General features: G+C 43.4%; 1 protein-coding gene across 2 annotated transcripts in view; it reads left to right on the forward strand.

Moving 5' to 3' along the window:
• The window catches only part of NME7 (NME/NM23 family member 7), a 90,502-nt gene that overhangs the window by 36,896 nt on the left and 31,523 nt on the right, over positions 1-22,083 (forward strand). For both annotated transcript variants that reach the window (XM_006907823.1, XM_025043902.1), the window contains exons 8-10: positions 11,220-11,284; positions 13,748-13,816; positions 17,392-17,493. In XM_006907823.1, coding sequence (XP_006907885.1) covers positions 11,220-11,284; positions 13,748-13,816; positions 17,392-17,493 — 236 coding nt within the window. The remainder of the gene's footprint in view (positions 1-11,219; positions 11,285-13,747; positions 13,817-17,391; positions 17,494-22,083) is intronic.

Here is a 22,083-nt window from a genome sequence, read left to right on the forward strand (position 1 = left end):
GAGCAGTTCACATAGTAAGTGTTCAAGAAAATGTTAGCTGTTGATAATAGTGGTTGTAGATACATCACATCATGCATTTTTCAAAACCTCGAGTCAGCAGTGTTTCAGTTATCTATTGCTTTATAACAAACCATCCCTAGACTTAGTTCCTTAAAAACAATGTATTCTCACAATTCTGTGGCTTACCTGAGCTCACTTGGCGAGTCTTCTCTGGTACGCCTGGAGTCACTTGGGTGACTTCTAAGACAGATGTCTCGAAAGTCAGTGAGGTTTAAGCTTTCATGATTTTAGGAGTATAAATGCTACAAACTTAATATCCTTTGTAAGCTTGATTCCATTTTTTTGTATTTCGAAAAATATTTACTTTTAAGTTTATGTTTTGGAAAACAAAAAGAAATTCACTGAAACTGTCAAATCACATTTTTAAGGTTTTTAATTTATTAAATTTTTTATTTTTCAATTACAGTGGACATACAATATTAAATTAGTTTCAGGTATACAAAATAGTGATTGGACATTTACATAACTTACAAAGCGATGCCCCCAATAAATCTCGCACTCATCAAATCATGTTTTATTATGTATTTGTAGCATGTACACTTCCAAGTTACTAAAACCTGCACTAAGACTTGTGGGACATCCTGCATGCCCATTATTTAAGGGATCATGTTTATCGGAAGGAGGACTGTTTCATTTGAAAATAAATTGGGAACTTCATTTTCCCATTCCTCCCCCCCACACACACTTTTTTTCACTTTAGGATTCAGCAGTCACTATAACTTGACAAAGATGCCTTTGAGCCATCAATCTGTTGGCCTTTTAGGTTCCAAGTATGTCCCTCCTCGGAGGGACAGGACCAGAGCAAGCTTTTCTGCAGCGCGTCAGTGACAGAGCAGCACTAACCTTGCTCCGTTTTCATGCCCGTGTCTGTCAGAGGTCCACGGGGTTTCAGAACACGTGATAACCAACGCCAAGCACAGCTGTGGAAAACACATCTCCACATGTTTGTAGCAAAGACAGTGCGTTCCAGCCCTTGCCTTTGAGGAAGCCCGTGCTGGCTTGGGGGTCTCCTGCGCACAGCCCCTGCCCCGCAGAAATGCCTGTGTAATTAATTCGCAGTGACAGACGAGGACGGGCGCTGCTTCTTCCTGGGCTGCCGTCTCGCCCCTCCAGAGCGTCCTTCCTCCAACCCAGGGGCCGGACGGACCCCTGTGGGGCTGGGGACCAGGGAGTCAGGGTGCAGGATGTTACTTCATCGGGAAATGTTTCAAAAATGAAAAGCTGAGGTAGCATGATCTCATGTTGTATGACTTCAGCAGGCGATTCGGGTTACATGGCAGGTTATAAATGCTGAAATTCTGACAATTATCACTGATTCTTATGAGGAAGAAAAAAGGCAGAAAGCTAAAGAACAGACGATCCCTTACGGAAAGGTCTCTGAAATGCTTAGGTTGCCAGATGACATGGTACAAGATGGGAGGAGCTGGCACTTAATGAAAAACGCAGGAGGGACACGATCACGAATTGCTCTTCGCGTGATTAATAAATGGCGCTCTACTTTTCCACGTATTCATACATCTTTTCTACTCCAGAAGGCCTGTGGATCAGAGCCCGCACTTGTTTTGGTGGTTCGTTCATTTGTCACCCGTCACCAGCTTACATCCACTGCACCTCTGCGCTGTCATCCGGCGGCCTGTGTGTGTGCAAAGTGAAAGTGGGTTACTCATCCCAGGGTTCTCCGCAGAGCTGTTTTTGTGGTGGTTATTACAGAATAGCCTGGTCATCAAAGGGCGGTTTGCAGTGTCTGTTCTCAGGGTTTCAGTTTAAGCACGCTGGAGAGCGCTCAGACGTGTCTCGTGTGCTTGAAATCAGGCTCGAAATTTTTGGTACAGATTTTTGCCGTACATGCTCTACCCTGTTTTTTTCTTATTTTTAAAAGAGTATCCTGGGTATGAGGGCATGGAAACTTAAGCAAAATCTTATTTGAGCAGTAGGCTGAGTCAGAAGATGAAATTTCCAATATTAGTCGTATAGTGTTTGGCTTTGGATTACATAGTTCGTTTAATCCGATCTCTTTTAACTGATGTGATTCAAAATTCGTGCCTCAAATTCCTCACAAGTATGGCATGAGGATAAATCAGATAATATATATATTTAACCAATTTGAGCTTATTTAGGAAAACTCATCACCCTAAGAAAACCATCTTACATTGATACATTATGAAATGAAGTTTTAGGAACTGTGTTCTTTAGGCATTGAAGCTACCAGAATGCTCCCGTTAAGGAATAGGCACCAAAGAGATACAGAGGTGGGCACAGCAAAGTTTTAGCCAGGAATTTGTCTTAGCAGCTTTTATTGGGATTTTTCTTGTATTGATAGAAGTAACACACATTATAGGAAATGTAGAAATACAGAAAAATGTTTTTTTTTTAAATCAGAGATTCTAACCATACAATGCGGCATGTTCTTCCTTCTCTATCAAACAGAGCCAAACACAATCATGTGGATGAATTTCACAATCATGAAGTCGAACAAAATAAGACAAAGATGTAAGCCATGCGACTATTCATATCAAGTTCAAATATAGGCAAAAGTCAGCTATGTGTTTTGATAATTCATATGTAGGTAGTAAAGAATAAAGAAGTACGTGGATAAGGTTGTTTCAAAGCCAGCAGTCAGTCAGGGGAGGAGGGGTGATGATGGGCAGACACACACAGAGGGCTCTGGGTGCTGGCGGTGTTCTGTGGTTTATTCTTTTTGCCTGAGGGGTTGGTTACACAGATGTTCACCTTAAAAATTATTTATTAAACTGAGCATGTGTTACATATTTTACCATAAAATATGTACTTTTCGTAGTTTACAGTAAATATATAGAAATTTGACGAAGCGCAGAATTGATGGTATACTATACCGTCATATCTTAAAACCCAAAAAGCCACATCCGTGTATTTGTAGACATATTGAACATGTAAGAAACTAGTAACAGCGATGGCCTCTGAGAAGGACCGAGGTTCTGGGGTGGGATTGAGTTTACTTTCACCATACACCCTTTTATTTCCGTTTTGTGTGTTTTCTGATGAAGAATGGTCTTAAAAATTAAGTGATAGATGGTTGATGAAATTAAGACAAAAATTTAAGAATGTGACACCTCTGTGACTTCCTTGTTAAGATGACATAGGCTTGGAGTAGCGGGAATGAGGAAGTCCGTGACTGGAAATTAGAATTGCAGGCTTTTCAGATCCTGTCGCAGGCTTTTTTCACGGCTGGGAGCGTGGTCCTGGGTGCTGTGTTGTTCTCGCAGATCTTGCCGTCCCTCCCGGTTCTCCAGCATCTGTGAGCATCCCGATCGCCTGGAAGGCGTGTCAAAATACAGACTCCTGGCCCTCCCTCCAGACTGTCAGAGTTGTTCCATCTGCCTTTCTAGTAAGTTCCAGGTCGTGCGACTGCCATTTAGGCAGGGACCGCATCTTGGGAACCACGAGACAGCAAAGCTGCCCCCACATGGGAACTATGCTGGGGAACGGAACAAAAACAGGCTCATACCCAGCGCATCCAGTATGTGCTTCCAACAGACAAGGAGCAAGAGCGATTTCATTTGTGGCTCGTGTTGTGCTTTATGTCGATTTTTAAGCCTGTCCGTGAATGATAATATAGCTCTTGCTAGCTGGAGAAATCAGGTAAAGCCATCTAAAATCAATAAGAAGAAACAGTATTCTTGAAATAAGATCCCCGAATATGTGACTCACCTTAACTGTGAATTTAGATCGTGGAATAAACAGAACTCAATGTACCTGTTTAGAAAAAAACCGGGCAAAACACCAGCTTTGAGAACCTTTTTCTTTACATGTCTTTAAAAAAGGAGACAACAGAAATACGTTTAGGAAAGGGAGAAGGTTTTATGTACGTAGTTTTGTTTGTGTTGGAGTTAATGGCTCTGTGGTTCTGAATTACTTTTTCAGTCTTCTTCGTCGTGTTTGCCTATGAAACGAACAGATTTTCATCGACGGGTTATAATACGGACAGCACTTGCATCAGTGTATTTATGAAATTCCAGAAACACGAAGTCTGCTTCTCATGGGACTTGTGCTTACTCTACCCTCCACAAGAGGGCCTGGCCCCCTTTAAGATTAGGGAGGACCACCTCCTCCCCAGAAGCTGGCCGGACCCTGGGATGTAGAAACAGCGTTGCTTTTGATTGTGTGATTGACTTTTCTGTTACCTGGCCTTGACTTTGGACTTCTGATGACCTATTTGCCTAATATTACAGAATTCCCAGTTTCTGGCCTGTCTGCCCAGTACCCTCCTTTATTTCTGTTTTTCATGGGTTGTCCCTGTTTTAAAACTGTGATCTTATTTCAGCCACACTAGCTATTCTTGGCTTCTTTTGCTGTGCCGGGTCCATCCTCGTCTTCCCAATAAGCAGGGGGTTCTCGGCTGCATTCTCCCGGACGTCTGGGACCCTGTAGGTGTTCTCAGTTACCTTGCTCATTTACTTACATTACAGTGAACTTTAATATACTGAGTTACCAGCTTGTGGGTACAGGTACAAAGCCGTATCAGTTACCCGTACTTGCCTTGTGAGGAGATTGTGGCATTCACAATTGTTCTGGCGTTGGTGAGGAAGAGGGCGTATTTCAGGTCTGGGGGCCAGGTGTAAGTGGAGAATCAGACGTGCTATCGGAGGAATTAGGTCTGTCTTTTATAAGCCTGCTTGCTGCTGGAATAGATTTTATGATCAGCTAATGGATGAATTTGAGATCCTTTAAGACCCAAGAGCCCTACAGTTCTCAATTTAACAGTTCTGCTGACTCCAAACTCGCGTCTGCAGTTGACTTAATGTGATTCGACAACATTTTTGCTTGCTAGATATCATAGGTATTCGCGGCCAAACTGATCTGTGGATTTACCTTCTCATCTGATTAAACATTCCTGGGCAATTATCAGTGAAGTGGTGGTGCCTAGTGACATTGCTGCACAGGAAGCGGGAAGCTCGTCCACCTGGTTTTATGCCTGCAGTTCCTTGTGTTATGCGTGTTTGCTAGGATTAGTATTAAATTTCTTCCGTTGAACTTAGTAATGCTTGTGATTTCATTTGTATTTTGGTGTTGAAAATTAATCTAAACTCATAATCTCTAGCTTGTTTTGGCTTGACACCAGTCACATTTTAAAGACACCGTAGCCCAAATTTTTAGTTAAAATGCCTCTTAATTTTATTTCACTAGATTTAAATTTTTCAAGAAATCAAAATTTTCCAATTTGATTGAAATTGGTGATTAATATTAAATATATCTTTTTGTGTATGGATTTTGTTAGTTCATACATTCTTGGCCATATCAGGATTAACTTTTCCAGTTTCTTACTCAAATAAAATGCAAGATTTCTTTGTTGACTTTTTCGAAAGTTTGTTGGCGTAACATTGGTTAATAACATTCTACGGGTTTCAAGTGTCCAATCCAGTAATATGTCGTGTGGACATTTTTCCATCCTCCAGTTTCGTTTCTCACCATGCCTGTTTAGCATCGGTGTCACGAAGGGTACCCTCCAGGTCATGGTGACGTTTGTGTTTATACATCAGTGTTGCGGAGTAAATTCGACATTCATGGTAAAGATGTTTGTCAGGTTTCTCCACAGTATATGGTGAACTCTCCTGGATGCAAGGGTGCTCTCAGGGGTCCGGGTTACTGTACAAGAGAACATACTAAGACTCCAGGAAAGATCTTAACATCAGAGTAAGTTATTTCCATGGGAAATATTTTTTGATGTAGAGATGTAGCAAAATTGAAACTTCTAGAAATACTAATAAATGATCAAATGATTACTGTTTCCTCCTTTTTCCTTCAAATTTGATAAGTATCAAATGGTAAGAGGGACACCTTAAACTGAATAATCAATAAATTGGGCGATGATCTTCTGAACAATTTAAAATTTACGGGGGAGACAATGTATACTTCTCTGTTACTGATTTTACAGTGTATTTTTCAGAAGATCAAAAAAGATAATTTGCACACATATAAATAATGTGTATTTTATATACTGTAAGGGGAATCAAAGTTTTACCTTTACCCTCTTAGAGATTTTTGCCTAGGCCTGAGAAATCGACGTAAGACAAGTCAACAAGAGAAAAAATACGAATTAATATAAGTTTTACACGACACAGGGGATTTCGTACCGAATGAAGACCCGAGGAAATGGGGAGAAACTACTCGCTTTGATATTAAGATGAATGAGAGGCAATTGTGCTAATTGTGGAAAACCAGCTAATCTATGTGGGGAGGCTGGAGGAAGATACGAATTATTTTAACAAGATCTATCTGAGTAGAATTCTCTCTGTCTCAGCTTCCTGTCCGTAATGATAAAAATGTCTGGTTTAGGGAGGACATCTCTCATACGAGAATTTGATCCCTTGCTTTTAAGAAAAAGAAGGAAAGTCATAGTTTTTTTTTTTTTTTTCCTGTATTTGCTGTTTTTCTAGTGCCTTTAACTCAAAATAGTCAATGTACCAGAGCCCCGTATTTTGGGGTTGCATGTTCTGAACTCTTTCAACATGCGTGAGTTTTTTAAATGACATGCGCAGCCAATGAAGTATTTGGACTGATTTATCGTGATGGAATCTCAGGTTCTGGAGGCAGGCAGCACTGGGTTTAAAATTCACTTGTCACTTACTAGCTGCTGGAGCATGTGGTTTACCCATTGAGTGTAGATGGCGAACATCTATCTGCAAAGTGAAGGTGATAATAGTGCTTCTCTCCTGAGGCCGCTGTGAGGATGACACAAAATAGTGTGACCGGCACGTACAGTGCCTGGGAGAGAGCGGACCAGCTGTTACCCTCTTCCACGGCGTGGACTCGCGTCCGATGGGTGACTGGTTAAATCTATTTCTAAAAGCACCGTCTGACCTTCGGGGTACCTGAGTACTGCGGTGCCAGTTTCTCCTCCCCCCTCCAGCCGTGACCGGGTCAGGAACTGCGGGGCCAGAGGGGTCTTCCGAGCTCGCTTCCGGCCATGGGGCTGAGCCTGGGGTTTTCCCGGGACGCTCGTTGCCGTCTGTCATTCCTCTAGCAGATCAGCAGGCACCCAACACCGCGGCTTTCAGAGCGTGCCCTTCCTGCTGCGCGCTGCCCCCGTCAGGCTGCGGCGGGTCACCTCCCGCACGGAGCAGGTGGCTTCCGAGCACACCGGAGGGAACCCGACCCGAGTTCCCGGTTCCGGCTCGTGCAGCCCGGCGGCTGGGCGTGGGGAGGGCTCTGCACGGCCCGCTCGGCCTCCCTAGCCTGGGTGGCCTTGGCGTTTGCTTCACGGTCTTCGGGGAGCTTCCCCAGCCCCTCGCGAGGGCACGAGGGCGTCCAGCCGCGTTCACGAACACAGCAGGAAGAGTGCTTCCCCCTGGTTCTGGTAAAAAAAAAAAAAAATCCCAGGCAGGGACTCTGGCTGGCTTGGGCCAGAGTTGCTCCGGCCCAGGGAGCACCGACGGAGGCCGGCCCCGAGCAGGCAGGTGTCCCTGGCCTGCGAGGCCGTGGTCCTAGGGCCATGTCGGATGATGGCAGCTCCTCTCCTAATCTGATGGCTAATGGGGCCGGTTTTCCTAAAAGAGGGCGGGGGCTCCGAATCCCGGGAGAAGCCAGGGTCCCCAGAAGAGAAAGCAGAGATGTCTGATGCTGGCCATGACTGGCCACAGGGCGGCCATGCGCGAAGAAGCCTTCGAGCAGGACACGCGAGAGGCAGAAGGACACGAGAGGCCCGGGGTGGAGAGAGGTGATTTGACATTCAAAACATTTAAGAGGTGGCATTCGTGGAGTCATAAACAAACCTTGAAAAACAAATTGTCCATGCAAACACCCTCCCAGTAAAACAAGCAGTCTGCTACGTGTGACCCTTTTGAACTTGTTTGCTGTGTGGCCTGCAGTTTTACTTGTTGATTTTGTGCTACTTCATTTACATAGTTATTGCCATTTGTTAAGTCACCTGGACGTTTTCTGTCTAGACCGAAGTAAAGGACATATGGTTATTGACAAGTTAATTTGTCTTTTCAAGTTGTTAAACACACAACAGGCTTCTTAAATGCCCCTGTCTCCTGCCTCTACACACAACCAACTGGATATAAAAAAAAATCAATCTTCTCGACTCATGGCAGAATGACAGTGCTCCTTAGACTTTGACTTTTTTTTATTGGTTTATCTGTGAGTAGAATTATTCTGTCAAACGATACATTCCAGGACTAGTTTAATGTGATTACAGATTTATAATAGATACAGATTTCTCTTTGTATTGGTAGATGTATAGGGCTTAATACTGTTTTTGTATTTAGATCTTACATAATCGTGTAAGGCATTTTTTTTATTGTAATAAGTAAGACCCTTTTAGGCATCCGTGAGACCACGCCTGCTTTCATAATAATAGGTTTATTTGCTGTTCTGCACTAGCGGTAGAAAAGCAATAGCAGGCAAAGCTGCCAGCCCCTGAGCACACGTCAAGGCCGTGGCCCGGGCCGTACTAGTAGTCAGTGTGTTTTTAACCACCATGCGTTGCGAGGGGGTGCGGGGAGCCACTCTTACTTAAGAATGTCCTCGACGCAGCAGCGAATGTCATTGGTTTTCAGCCCCCGAGGACAGGCCTCACTGCTGTTGTGTGCGAAGCCACGAGGCGCCTCGCTCCACGCCGAGGTGCGGCGCTGTGTTCAGGGGCGGGCCCTGTGCCGTTGCTGGAGCTGCGGGCTCAGCTGCGTGCGTTCTCGGGGATGCCATTTCTACCTGATAGAATGGCTGGCAGACAGACTGCAGTTATTCAGACTTGGGTACTGGCAAGTATTCCCTTCAAAATTAAGTGCGTCATATCAAAGAAATGACAGCTGGTGGTGGTCATTGCCAAGTATCAAGTTCCTAGTGAAGACGAAGTTCTAGGTGAGAGCTGGGACTGGGCCCGACAGCCTCCCAGTCTTCGGAGGCAGTGCTCACGCAATCGGTGGCGACGTTAACAAAGGTGACTTTCTGGATGTGTTGTGGCAAAATGAGTCAGCGTTTGGAAGATCTGCATGACTCGGTGAACTAATACTTTCTAAATGATCAATGTGTGATGTTACAAAATCATGCCACGGGTAAAAGATTCGCTCAAAGTACAAGACAGAGCAATAGATTTTAACCGCCAGGGTTAAAAGCAAGTTCACCGGCGGAGGTTTGAAATCATGTTATCTCAGTTCCCAGCGGCCTTAGTCTTTCATTCCTAACTGTCCCGCTAGTCTGTGAATTTTCCATTGGATGTTGTGATTCACTCTAATATTTTTCTTCTTTACTCGCGCACATCGCCTTTGATAGATCGTTCTTCATTTTCGTTCTTCAAGCCCCAGCCTTTACGTATTTTCTCAAAACTCATTCCTCCCAGCTCGGTTTGCCTTTGCCCTCCTTTTGGTCAAACGGGAGTCGTCTGTCCTCATCATTTCAGCCCTGACCTCTCTGCACCCCTCAGCGTATTCCTCTGTGGGATGACATCCATCCCCCTAAACCCCACCTTTATGCGGGGAGTTCCTGCACTCATCCCTTGATGACTTTTTTCAGCCATTGGATGAAATTCTGTTTCTGTGTCCAAAATAATTCAGTGTCTTTTTGTTCATTGATCTAGTTTCCTAACTTGTTTCCTCCTTAAAGGCGCTGCGTTCTTCCCGTCACTCAGACTCAAAAACCCCACTCCTGCACCCTCCCTCCCGCTGCGTCCAGTCCCGGCCTGCGCCCTGGGGTTCGGAAGCGTCTTCTGTCCTCCCTGCCTCCTCCGCTGCTGCCCTCCGAGCCCACTCAGCGCACTAGGCGACTCCGCGGGCCGTGGTCACTTCCGCCCTTACTCCTGGGCCCAGACCGGCTGCCCGTCGGTCATCTCCCTGAAACACCACTCCGGTCCCGCATCGTCCCGCATCGTCCCGCTCCACCTTCTCAGTGACTCCATTTCTTTCGGCCGTGTTCCCTTTTGGAGGAAGAGTGTTCTCCTGGATTCCCAGTGTTGACATAAGCTATTTTAATTATGATACAACTTAAATAGGTCCAATTATAGAACGAAGTGTAACTTTTGTATATGTAACTGTTTAAAGCAACATATCGATTCATTATAAACAAAACTATAAAATAGATGAAATATAAGCTAACGGCATAGACGTGACACAGGGTGTTTGCTCAAACTAAAGCATCGAATTTGACGTGAATATGGTACGGGGCGTTCAAAGCTTGACATGGACCTGTTAGGCTCGTCACACTCCCGAGAGGCCTTTGCTTCCCCTGCATGCTGGGACGTCATTCGGCCTTCACTTGGTACAGATGTGTCATTTGAGAAAGAGATCTATCGTCTTATTTTTTAATCCTTCGGCCCGCTACAATTAGAATAGCATACTTGGTTGCAAAAACAGTAAATAAAGATGCATACTCAGGCACTGATATGCTTGGTGCTTTGGGGTTACTAGGCCAGCATCCAGATAATCCAGAATTGCGGTGTGTGTATCTGTATGTGAGGGAGGGAGGGAGAATTTTCGTTGACTCGAGAAGGAGGAACTTATAAGACGATTTAGAAAATGAACAGAATCTCAGCATCAGCCCAAGCTTGCAGAGGCCGCAGACCCCGCTGTACAGGTCGCTGACCTGTTGGTGGGTAAGGACAGAATCCTCTTTGGTCGTTGGCGTCCAAGGCCTTCATGTTCAGCTCTTTTTTGACTTCTTCCTGTCGTGCGAACCCGCTCCCATTTTCCCAGATCTGTGCCTTGTCTCCTCTCGGGCCTTTGTCCCTGTGCAAATCCTGTCTGTCTACAGCCATTGAGGATTAATCGACGCTCTCATTTTCCCTCGAGGCTTCAGTCCACCTCTTCAGCTGTAATCTGATATTTCTCTTTTTTTGAGCTTCTCCTCTGAACATTTTTCATACTTAGTACTTTGGAATATTTTTTTCCTAATATTAGTTTCAACTGTTTGATTTTCACGTTTTCTATATCACTGGATTTGAGGAGTTTTGAAACCAAATATCTTAAAAGTTTTTTAATCTTCAGGGTCATTGTTGATAATTCTTGAAGCGCTTACTAAGTGAATCAAATAACTATGAAAGGCTCAGTATTAGGGGTTTAGTTTCCCCTGCAGAAATGTGTGATTTCTTCACACAGAGTGCAAGCAAAGCAATTTGATGCAGAAAACTTGCATTTCTAAGAAACCAAATAGGAATTCTGCATTTTCACCCATTCGTTCTGCATTTTCAGGACTGCTGGGGAAGATCCTGATTGCCATCCGAGATGCAGGATTTGAAATCTCAGCTATGCAGATGGTACGTAGTTTGCAATGCGTCATAACCTATTAAGGAATTTTTTTCTACATAAGCTTTAACATGTTTTACGTTGAATTTTCCCTGTCCATGCAAGGCATTAAAAATTAAAAATACAGTTACTGAACTTGATTACCTTATAATCAAAAAATGTTTTTGAAACGATTTTGCCCTGAGAGAACTAATATTCAAATGGTGCGCCTCATTTGAGTTTATAAGGTATGGTCCGACAATTCTCGGAACTTTAGTTGCAAAATAAACATGGACTGGAATGATGTATTTAATTTTTACAAACAAAACATAGACGTAAGCCGAGTGGTCGTAATGAATTTTCCTTGTGGAGTCGGGACTGAGAAGCGGATGGAGGAGGAGGGTCAGTGCGGGTGTTGCGCCTGACCGGGGCCTTTCGCTGGTCCCTGGACTTTCACTCCACACCTTCTCTGGACTTAGTGCGTGTCACGCCCTCCGCTGGCAGGCGTGCCACCGGCCCCGGGGCCCCCGGTCGCTCAGCATCACTCTGTCCCCTCCGCTGGCCCCGGGGCCCCCGGTCGCTCAGCGTCACGCTGCCGACACGTTTCCAGGAAACCCTGCGTGGAGGGCACAGCGCCGGTCCCCAGGAGCTCGTGCCTTTGTGCTCCGCTCACTGGCGCATCTGGCTGGAAGTTGGGCACAAATTACTACAGGAATCAGATCGGCGATTAGAGTTCGCCGTGTTCGAAGACCAGCGAGTTTATGGCGTTAGGATAGTGAAGTGCTGATTTTGGAGCTGCGAATCTTCTTACCAATATAATTAGTATGTGCTTCTTCAGAAAAGGAAGTGCTCTTGATTTCCATGAAGCCTTAGGATCACCCGAGGTCAGGGGTCAGGGCGCTGACTGGGGTTCTGGCTGTTTTGTGTCCCTGGTTGGTGGGAATGCCCACAAGCCAAGGAAAGATCAGAAATATCAACTCGTTTGCAAAATCATCAGGCAGAACGTGGAGACTGATGAGGAAGCTGATATTTGCGGAGTCTTACCTGGAACTGTAGAGGGATTGTTAGCCGAACGAAACCTTCTCAAATAGCAGCTTAGTGATGTACTCACAGGACTGTAGGACCTAAGCTTGCTTAAAAAATCATCATTGTGGAAATTTTAGCTTTAAACGTTGATCTAACTCTAGCCAGACCAACTTGCCCCTAGCTCTGCAGTCGGCCACAGTAGGTGCTCGGTGAAAACCAGGATAATGCAAAAAGCATTAACTGATCCTGTGTGTGGGTTGGGGGTGTGTGGCGGGGGGTGGCAGTTTAATGACAACCATAGTCCTTGAGTTTTGGAGTCAGAAAGATCTATTTCTGAGTCACAGTTCAGCTCTTTTCTAGGTATGTGACCTTGGCCAAATTTCAAGCATTATCTTGCGTTCTCTCACCTAAGCAACGAGAACATTGTCTCAGTGGATTATTCTGCGGGTTAATTGAAATAACTTTACCCAATGGAAAATTTCCATTGCAAGAATTGTAGAATTTCCAGTGCAAATTACTAAATACTTAATTCTATCTTCTGTTATTACTTCGTTAATAACACAGGTTGTGTGAACATAGGATAAGAAAAACTGGAATCAAACAATTCCCTCCCTGTAACCGTTTCGTTGCCTCCTAGTGTGAACTGCTCAGTCCGAGTAGACAGATTTCTCGGTGATCGTCGATCCTGGTGACGACACAGCAGCAGAGTAGGGGCTGGGGAATAAAATTGGCAATTCTGAGGCTATTTTAAAAAATGTACGGTCTTAGTTTTCGATCCACTAGAACTTAACGAACTTTTATTGCTAACTGAATTGGGACAAGAATGAGCCCTTGTACGCGTATCTCGTAAGCATTGTCTTCACAGTTCTTTTTGAAGAGCAGGGGGAAGCCAGACTTGTGGAAGTGCTTGGTGAGGAAACAGACCAGGGATTTTTCCGAACACTTGGGAGAAAAGGGTATATTTTCAGCCCTCTCTACAAAATCCAAAGTACTTTTCTTTAGTAATATTCTTTCCCTGTGTCACTAATTTATCAGTAAACTATATTGTATACGTCTTTTTTTTTTTTGTATTGAGGATGAGGTTTTCTTCAGAGAGGGGTACAGTCTAGTGATTAAGAGCGTGATCAGACTGAACCGGAAGGCAAGTTCATCAAGGTCGTGTAACCCCTCTGGGTCTTAGCCTCCTCTGTAAATTGGGGCTGTTAAGACCACTTATGTCGCAGGGTCGTTGTGACGAGTAAATGAGATGAAGTATGTACAGGACCTAGAACAACGCTTGGTGTATTAGGCACTCAACAGTTATTATACATTTTTATTATTGATGAGCTAATCTTTAAAGAGTGATTTATGCAAGGTCAACATTTTAAAGTAAAGAAATATATCGACGAGATCAGAAATGCTGAGTGCTAAGCGCGGCTCATTGCCTTTGGTTGGTTGGCTTATAGTTTTTGTTTTTTTTTTCAATATAGTTCAGCATGGATCGAGCTAACGTTGAAGAGTTTTACGAAGTGTACAAAGGAGTGGTGTCCGAGTATAACGTAAGTGCGAGGCGCGCGTGAGGCGCTGGTGCTCAGAGCAGTTCGTGGGTCTCACGTCTTGGGGAGCTCAGCGGGACCTTTAACCGTGAAAGCGTTCCTTAAAGTAGTCACGATACTGCCAGTTGCCAGCCGATCATGCCCAGGGACTGAGGCATTCTTATCCCGGAGGGCCACTGGATCAGTTTTAAAAATACGATATTATTTCATTTATGAAACAATTATATACAGGTATGCAAGAAAAAAACTTGCTGGGTGGGCTATTGACACATTTTGAAATTCTCTCTGGAGTTTATAATATTCTCAGGATGGAAGACTGTCTTAAATGCTTTAGAAAGTTAAAAGCAAATAGTTCTTAACATTATGGTATCACGCCACAGCAGTACATAATACCAGCTTTCATGACACAAATGCGGATGGTGTCATCTGGAAATGTGACAGAGACAAAGAAATACTAAGACTTAAAAGGAGTCGTTCAGAGGGCAGTGAAATACGTCCTTGAAAACAAATGACTATATTCAAGTCGTTTGACTGCGTGGAAGCCAAATCTTAAATTAAAATCACATAGAGTAGATCAAAGTTAGTTTCCTTCCCCTCTTTATCAAATTATCTCAGATACATTTGCACTGGTGGCCCGCCTCATCATCCGCGTTTTGTAGAGTTTTGCATACAGGCTTTTCTTTTTGCATAAAGTTCACTGTTCCTGACAAGAGACTCGATTTCCCCCACCCCATCCCCCACTTCTCAACCCGCCTTAAAACAGGAAAATGAGGTGGTCCAAGAACTGCCTGAGCCTTGGTCTCGTTTGCCCCCCACAGTAAAGGCTGATAACGCAATAGCCCATGTGGCATTCAGCACACTGATAGTTCCCCCCTTGTTGGAAGGAACCAGAGGATTTTGCCTTTTCTTATAGCTTCTCGAACTTCCGTGTTACTGGCTTTTCACTTTACAGTCATGCCTTTCTTAAATGGAAGGTATTTTTAAATGTGTTAACGTAACATCATTTATTCAGCCGATGGCAACCGTTTTCCATTTCTTAAATCTTTCTTTTTACATCTTCCTTCTTTCATTTGTTCAATTTGACTTTTAAGAAAATATTCCTGAAAGCAGCTGCCTTCATTCCTCCACATCGCGTGGTCGTTTTATCGTATATAAGACTGAGAGACCCGCGGAGACATACCCGCCAGCAGCCGTGCCCCTCAGTTACCCCTTCACACAATGCCACGAGCTGTTGAATTCGGCGACAGTAGTCGAGGGTGCTCGACTTCTTGTAGGTACATGTCTGAGGTCGGCCATATTTACCTTAGGAAAACTTAAAATAAAACCTCATCTCTGACTTTTAACGTCTTTTATATAGTGCTTTAAAATACCGTACATGCAATTTCTTTTTATGTGATATGCATTTATTCTTAGGATTTTTTGATCTTGGGATTGTGGAGGTAAAATGAACATTTAGGACTCAAGTTTAAGTTCAAGGAAGAGGTACATTAAATGCTGCACACCCTTAGGTGTCTCTTAATTTAGACGGTTTATGTAATTCTGTAAAGTAGGCCTGCATAAAAATAATCTGAAGAGGCAATGTAGCCTGAAGGGACAAAAACGGGTGATCTGATTCTTGCTTACGTTGCTGCTTCAGCATTTGCATCATGAAAAGGTGACGATTCCTGTCTCATAGGGTTATCACGACCCACTTACTTGCCACACACATACTGGGCGTCTATCTACTGGGCGCCAAACCACATGTTAGATCCCGGGCATCAAGCGAACAGCGGCAGAAAAAGCTCACAACCCGTGTTGGTGGAGCTTCGTCCGGGCGAGCAGGGCCATCGAGTCACATTTATCGTGGAGTTAGAGCTGCTGGTAGCGAGTTATCTCAATTTTGTTGATCTGAAAAAGCCTTTATTTTTCCTTCATTTTTGAAAAATATCTTCTCACTTGGGTATAGAATTCTGCTATTATGTGTCTTCTCTTTTTTTTCCTCTTTCAAGAGTTTTTTGTTATTTTTAGGATTTTTTACTGGGTCGTATATTTGGTTGTGTTTTTGGTCGTATTTTGTTTTTAGCCAATTTTATTATGATGTAAAGAATAGTACTGTACTTTACATTGATTCTCCTTGGATTTCGTTGGATTCGTAGGCCTATGGGTTTCATCAGAGTAGAAAACTTCTTAAAAATTCTTGAAATATTTTTCTGTTCACCCTTCTTCTTCTGAGACTCTAGTGTCTAGTGACACGTGTGACAGCCAGCTCGACATGGTCCTTTAGGTCTCTTTGTTGTTGTTATTGTCATTTTTCTTCGTCGTCTTCATACCTGCTTTTGAATAGTTTCTGTTTCACGTCTCAGATTCATGTGTCTTCTACAGTATCTCGTCCTGTTCACCCCATCCGGTGTATTTTTCATTCAGATGTAGTTTTCATCTCTAGAAGTTTCACTTAGGTCTTTTTAAATATTTTTTATTTTCTCCGCATCTTGATGGCCATGTTTCCTTCTACGATTTGAGCATGTAGCACCCGTTTGTAATAGCTGTCTCAACATCCTTATGTAACCTACATCATTTCTATCATTTCTGGGTCTGTATCAGCTTATTAAGTTTTCCTCTGGCGATTGCTCATCTTTTTGAACTTCTCTGCATGCCTGGTAATTTTCGTTGGATGCAGGATATTGGGAAATTTCGTGTTACATGGTATTGTCGCGGTCCTTCGTTCAGGCACTCGGTTAAGTTGGTTGGGATCAGTTTGGCCCTTTGAGACTTGCTTTTAAGCTATACCGGATGAGAACAGAGCACCCATATCTAAGGGCGGTTTGGGGCACCCACGATGATGCATCGCCCTCCGAGGACTCCGATGATGCCCCGTGTCTCATCTGCGGTCTGTCCATCCCGGCGGGGAGAAGCACGAACCTTCTCAGCCTTGTGCTGCCGCTTCACCTACTGCTCCTGGTAGTTCTTTCCTCAGCCTTGGGTGCTTTCTTCTACCCGAGCACAGGCTCTTAGCCGAAGACGGCAGTGCGCGTCTCTGCGGACTCCTGTAGCTCACCTCCCCCGGCTCCCCGGCCCGCCAGTATGCCGTCCTGCACGTTCCAGCCGCACTGGCCTGTGCTGCCTGCCCTTCAGTGTCTGGAAACTTCTTTCGTGTAGGCTGCCCAATTTCTAGGCGTCTGAGATGAGAGGAACCTGGGTCCTGTTCTTTCTAATATCTGGAAGTCATTATAGGGTTTAAAAGGGTCTTTGAGAGAAACACTCTGGAGTTTATATTTTAGAAATGTTCATTTGACAGTACTGCGCTCAAGTGGGGAGAGCCCTTTGAAAGGGAGCTGTATAAGAAGATGATTTCAGGTAACGGAGTGTCAGGTGGTAAAGCACTATGTTAAAATGGCGGTGGTGCGGGGAAGGAGAAGAGGGAACACACATTTCTGTAGGAAAAATGGTCGACATTTGGGAACTGTTTGGCGTGTGGGGTACAGGTGGGGAAGAAGGCAGAGGTAACTAACATTTTGAGGAATAGAGGTGCAATTAAAAAAAGGAGGGGTAAAGATGAAATTATGTTAATTTTTAATATTCTTTCACATTGCACGTTATAGGAGATGGTGACAGAAATGTATTCTGGCCCTTGTGTGGCATTGGAGATTCAACAAAATAACCCTGCGAAGACATTTCGAGAATTCTGTGGGCCCGCAGACCCTGTGAGTTATTTATTGTTTAAAATGTTAACCGTTTGTTTTGTTAACTAAGTATTTTAACTGGCTTGATGGTTTTTATTGCTCCTTAAAAGAAACAATACAAATATGAATAGAATAGACAAAAAATTTTATTCAAAGTAGCATTTTACATAATTTATTTTTATATGACACTCAAGAAAAAGTGAATTTTTTCACAATACAGAATGGGCAGAAATATTTACTGTGGCATTCCTCTTTTTGTTTCTTCTTGCTACATTGTCTAGGTAAGTAAGTTTTTAAAGCTCTGTGATAGAAATTCTCTAAGGTATTCATTATCCTTTGACATGTGTGAAGAACACTGACATGTGTGTGTATATGTTTTCTTTCGAGAAGGTTTTGCCATTTTTATGAGACAATTCGCGTTGGTGAGTAACTGAAATAGCGTGGACCTCTGTCTGGCCAGACCGTGTCACTCGGCCAGGCTGCACAGTCACCCGGGCCTCTTCGGACAAGCAGCCACAGAGCAGGCAAAGTCCATTCTCTTCCTTTTAACATATGACACAGTTAAAGATTAGCTGGTTATCATTTGTACTTCAGGAAGACAGAAAAGAGGAAGAAGAAAAAACGGAACAATTCCCAGAAAAGATGCCTATTTCACATAACATACGCTTATTTAGCCTTATTAATTAGGGAAATGCATATTAAAACAATGATATAATATTCTGAAATCAGAGAGATGGGCAGAACTTAAAAAGACAGACACACCCGGCGTTGGCAGCCACATGGCAGAGAAGGCCCTGTCGGCTGCAGTCCCGTGCGCGAGATGTGGTCACTCTCAGACAGTTGAGCCTTGTCCTTCACAGCAGTCACGTTCCGTGAAGTCACCACGAACAGTGGACTACAGAAGACTGAGATGTTGCTCGAAGGGGCCACACAGGGTCAGGGTTCCTGGAGCCTCTGGCCAGAGCCTGTTTTTCAGATGCGCAGCACGTAACCTTGTTTTACGTGTGTCGCTGTTTGCAGACGCCGTGTTTAACACGGGGCGTTGACTCGGTGACGTTGACCCCACAGCCAGCAGCACTGTCACTCGTGCTTGGATGGTGCGTGCGCTGCACACGCATCTCGTCCCCGAGGCACAGCGCCGGCTCCACGCGCCGAGGAGCACGAGACAGCCCTCGGGCGCGATGCACGGGGCCACGTTACACAGTGAAGCGACACCAGACGCACACAGGTGTGGGGAACGTGGCCCCAGGAGCCGGCAGAGCGCACGTGGCTCATCGTATCAGGGCCAAAACGTCAGCCTCAGCCGGGATTCTCGTGACAGCGGCTCACGTTGCTGCTGCCCCGTGCCTGCCCACGCGTGAGCGAAAACGCTGCCCGTGTCGATTTGGGGCTGGCACGCAACTTCTAGTGAGTAAACGACTTTGCAAAAATGGAACCCGTGAACCATGAGGATCGACTGTATTTTCTACATTTTTTTAAAATAATGAGCTGGGATAACGTTTCTAAAAGAAAAATAAATATAAAAAATAATTAGCAGTGCCTGCCTAATAAAATATTCTGGCTAAAGAAAATAATTTTTCTCGAAGAGTAGATAGGTGTAAAGGGTTTAATACAAATAGCTTGAAAAAGTACAAAATACATACTAGAAAATTCTACATTTCAGAATAACTATTTGTCTTGGATTTCTTTTGATTTGGTGTTAAATAATGCTCAGCCCCAAAGCATGTCAAAGGTAATAACTCCATCTCCGATTGTGAGAAGACGAAACAATGTGACCTAGTGAGAGAGTAATGGAGAAGCAGTTGTCGTTACACGATTGGATAAAACAATGTTTTATAATATTTTTCCATGACAATTAAAACAAAGCTTTATTCAAATATAATAATACTGGTTCAACAGCAATATTTTCCTGAAAAGGCAGGAGATGTAATTCAAATTTTCGAGTAAGATCTTTTGAACTTTACATAACCTTTTCTGGTAATGTGTAGGTTTTTCAAATAACTTAAAGTGAAAATATTACCACCCCCCCCAACACTTTTTTTGGTTAAGTATCAGAACCGGGATTCAGACCTTTTTATTGTTGCTCCCGAGTTCTCATGTCTTTAACTGTTGTGTTATACTGTCTTGTTACGTGTCTGTGAGACCCTGTCGCAATATTACCAGGGCGTAAAATAGGTACAAACCAAATGACTTTTGAGAAGTAGATACAGAAGTACTTTTTTCTTCATCAGGTTTTAAAACTAGGCATTGTATAATCTTTTTCTGAGTGATTTAGCTCTATCGACTCAAAAGCCACAAAATAAACGATAGTGTCTCCCTCATATTACATAAGTCATAATTACTTACATTATGGATCGATGGTCAAAACCCAAGAAAACATTTAAAAATTGGATTAAAGACAAAAGGAACTTTACACCCTGTCACTTGAACTCCTAAATATGACATAAAACAAAATGTTTTCCCCATAAAACTGCTCAAACACCATTTTTGTACGAATACGAATAGTGTTTATGCTTAAGTCTTTTCCAAAAGTTGTTTTTTGTATATCCAGATTTTTAGAAACATTTGTGCATCCTGTAACCCATCACATAGAGTAATTGCATCCTCTCATACGGTCTGTCAGTACATTATACTATGAGAAACGGTGGTGTTTAAAGACAAGAAAGGAAAACCTGAGATATAGTCTTTGATCTCAAAGAACTTACGATCTAGACAAGAAACAGTAAAAAGGCCGGAGTGGGAGTCCAAGATAGAGGGGTTCAGAGGGTGCCCCGGTGAGGCAGGGGGACTCGCAGGAACATGGGGAGAACGGCTGTCTGTGCAGCTTCGCTGGGGACAGTGTGTGACTCTGGAGGGCTGTCGCGGTGCCCTGTGGTCATGGACTCTCTTCTCTTCTTCCATCCTCCTCTTTTTCTCCCATTTTATTTGTGCTTACGACGTAACCGAGAAAGTCTGTCATTGTTTTGACACACAGTTCTGGTTTTGGCAATTGTATTTAGAATGTGCTCTTGTATTCTGACAGTGTGTGTGTGTGTGTGTGTGATATTAACTCATATTTTTAGAGGGGTTAATATTTAAAATATATAAAGGACTCATATAACTCAATAGCCCAAAAAAAAAAAAAAAATTGAATTAAAAATGGGGAGAAGATCTAAATAGATATTTTCCTAAAGAAGACGTACAGATGGCCAACAGGTACATGAAAAAATGCTCAACATCACTAGTCGTCAGGGAAACGCAAATCAAAACCATAATGAGATGTCACCTCACACCTGTTAGAATGACTTCTCAAAAAGACAAGAAATGACACGCTTTGGCGAGGATGTGGAGAAAAGGGAGCCCTCGTGCACTGTTAGCGGGGGTGTAAATTGGCGTAGCCCCTTATTATTCAGTCATAAAAAAGAATGAGATCTTGCCTTTTTTGTGACAACATGAATGGACCCTGAGGGAATCATACTAAGTGAATTAAGTCAAACAGAAAGACAAATGTTATATTATCTCACATGTAAAATCTAAAAACAAAAAAACCAAACAACTTCATAGATCCAGGGAACAGGCTAGTGGTTGCCGGAGGCAGGGGTTAGCGAGTCGGTGGGCGGGTGAAGGCCGTCAGATGCGAACTGTCAGTTATAAAATAGGACCTGGAGGTAGAACGCACAGCATGGTGACTGCAATTAATAATACCGTCGAACGTCTGAAAGTTGCTAAGAGAGTACTTAAAAGTTCTCATCACAAGAAAAATATTCTAACTCTGTGGCAGGGGATGTTGGCTTCCCTTGGGGGTCATTTTTCTTAGACATATGCCGAATCATGTTGTACACCTGAAACTAATATAATGTTATATGTCAATTACATATTAATAAAAAAGGGAGAGATCTGATTTTAGACAAATATGAAATTATCACTGTGAAGGGCTGTTCTTTCTCTCTCTCTCTCTCACACACACACACAAATTATAGCTGGTTTAAACAATAATTTGGGTCTTTGACAATTTTATCAGGCTATACAATTAAAAAGCCAGTACTTATTAACTCTGCAAAGGAAGAAAAATAATATGTCTCTCGCGGATCTAAAACTACCTCTGAAGATATCTGAGCAACAGAGTTAGAACAATTTTCTTCAGAGGCGTCCCAACATGCCCGTCCCCAGGGGACAGAGCTGCTCACGTAGAATTATTTTGTCACATTGGTGTCGACTGTCACCCCACTTAGGAACCAAACACTAGGACGCTCTCTGGGTTGGGCCTTCATTTCCAGAATGAAGATATACGTTGTGGACATAGTTGTATAATTATATATGGTTTATGTATTTTTTCTAGTATCGTGGAGAATACAGAGAAGTCTCCTTTCCAGAGGTTCACTGTGGTTAGACTGAGGTATAGAAATAAATTTCATTTTAAGAGATTTTTTTACCTTTTTACCTCCATTATTGTTGGATTGGGATTAACCTCGTTATATTCAACTGAAATTATTGAATACTCTGTGGATATCGAGCATGGGATGGTGGACGAGACGTTAGCTCTGTCCACGTGGGATCGGAAGTCCGACGGTCATCGAACAAGCGATCGTGTGAGTGTGTACGGGTTACGGCTGTGGTCAGTGCTCACGGTGT

Source organism: Pteropus alecto, unplaced genomic scaffold (assembly GCF_000325575.1).
Source record: "Pteropus alecto unplaced genomic scaffold, ASM32557v1 scaffold101, whole genome shotgun sequence".
Classification (NCBI taxonomy): Eukaryota; Metazoa; Chordata; class Mammalia; order Chiroptera; family Pteropodidae; genus Pteropus; species Pteropus alecto.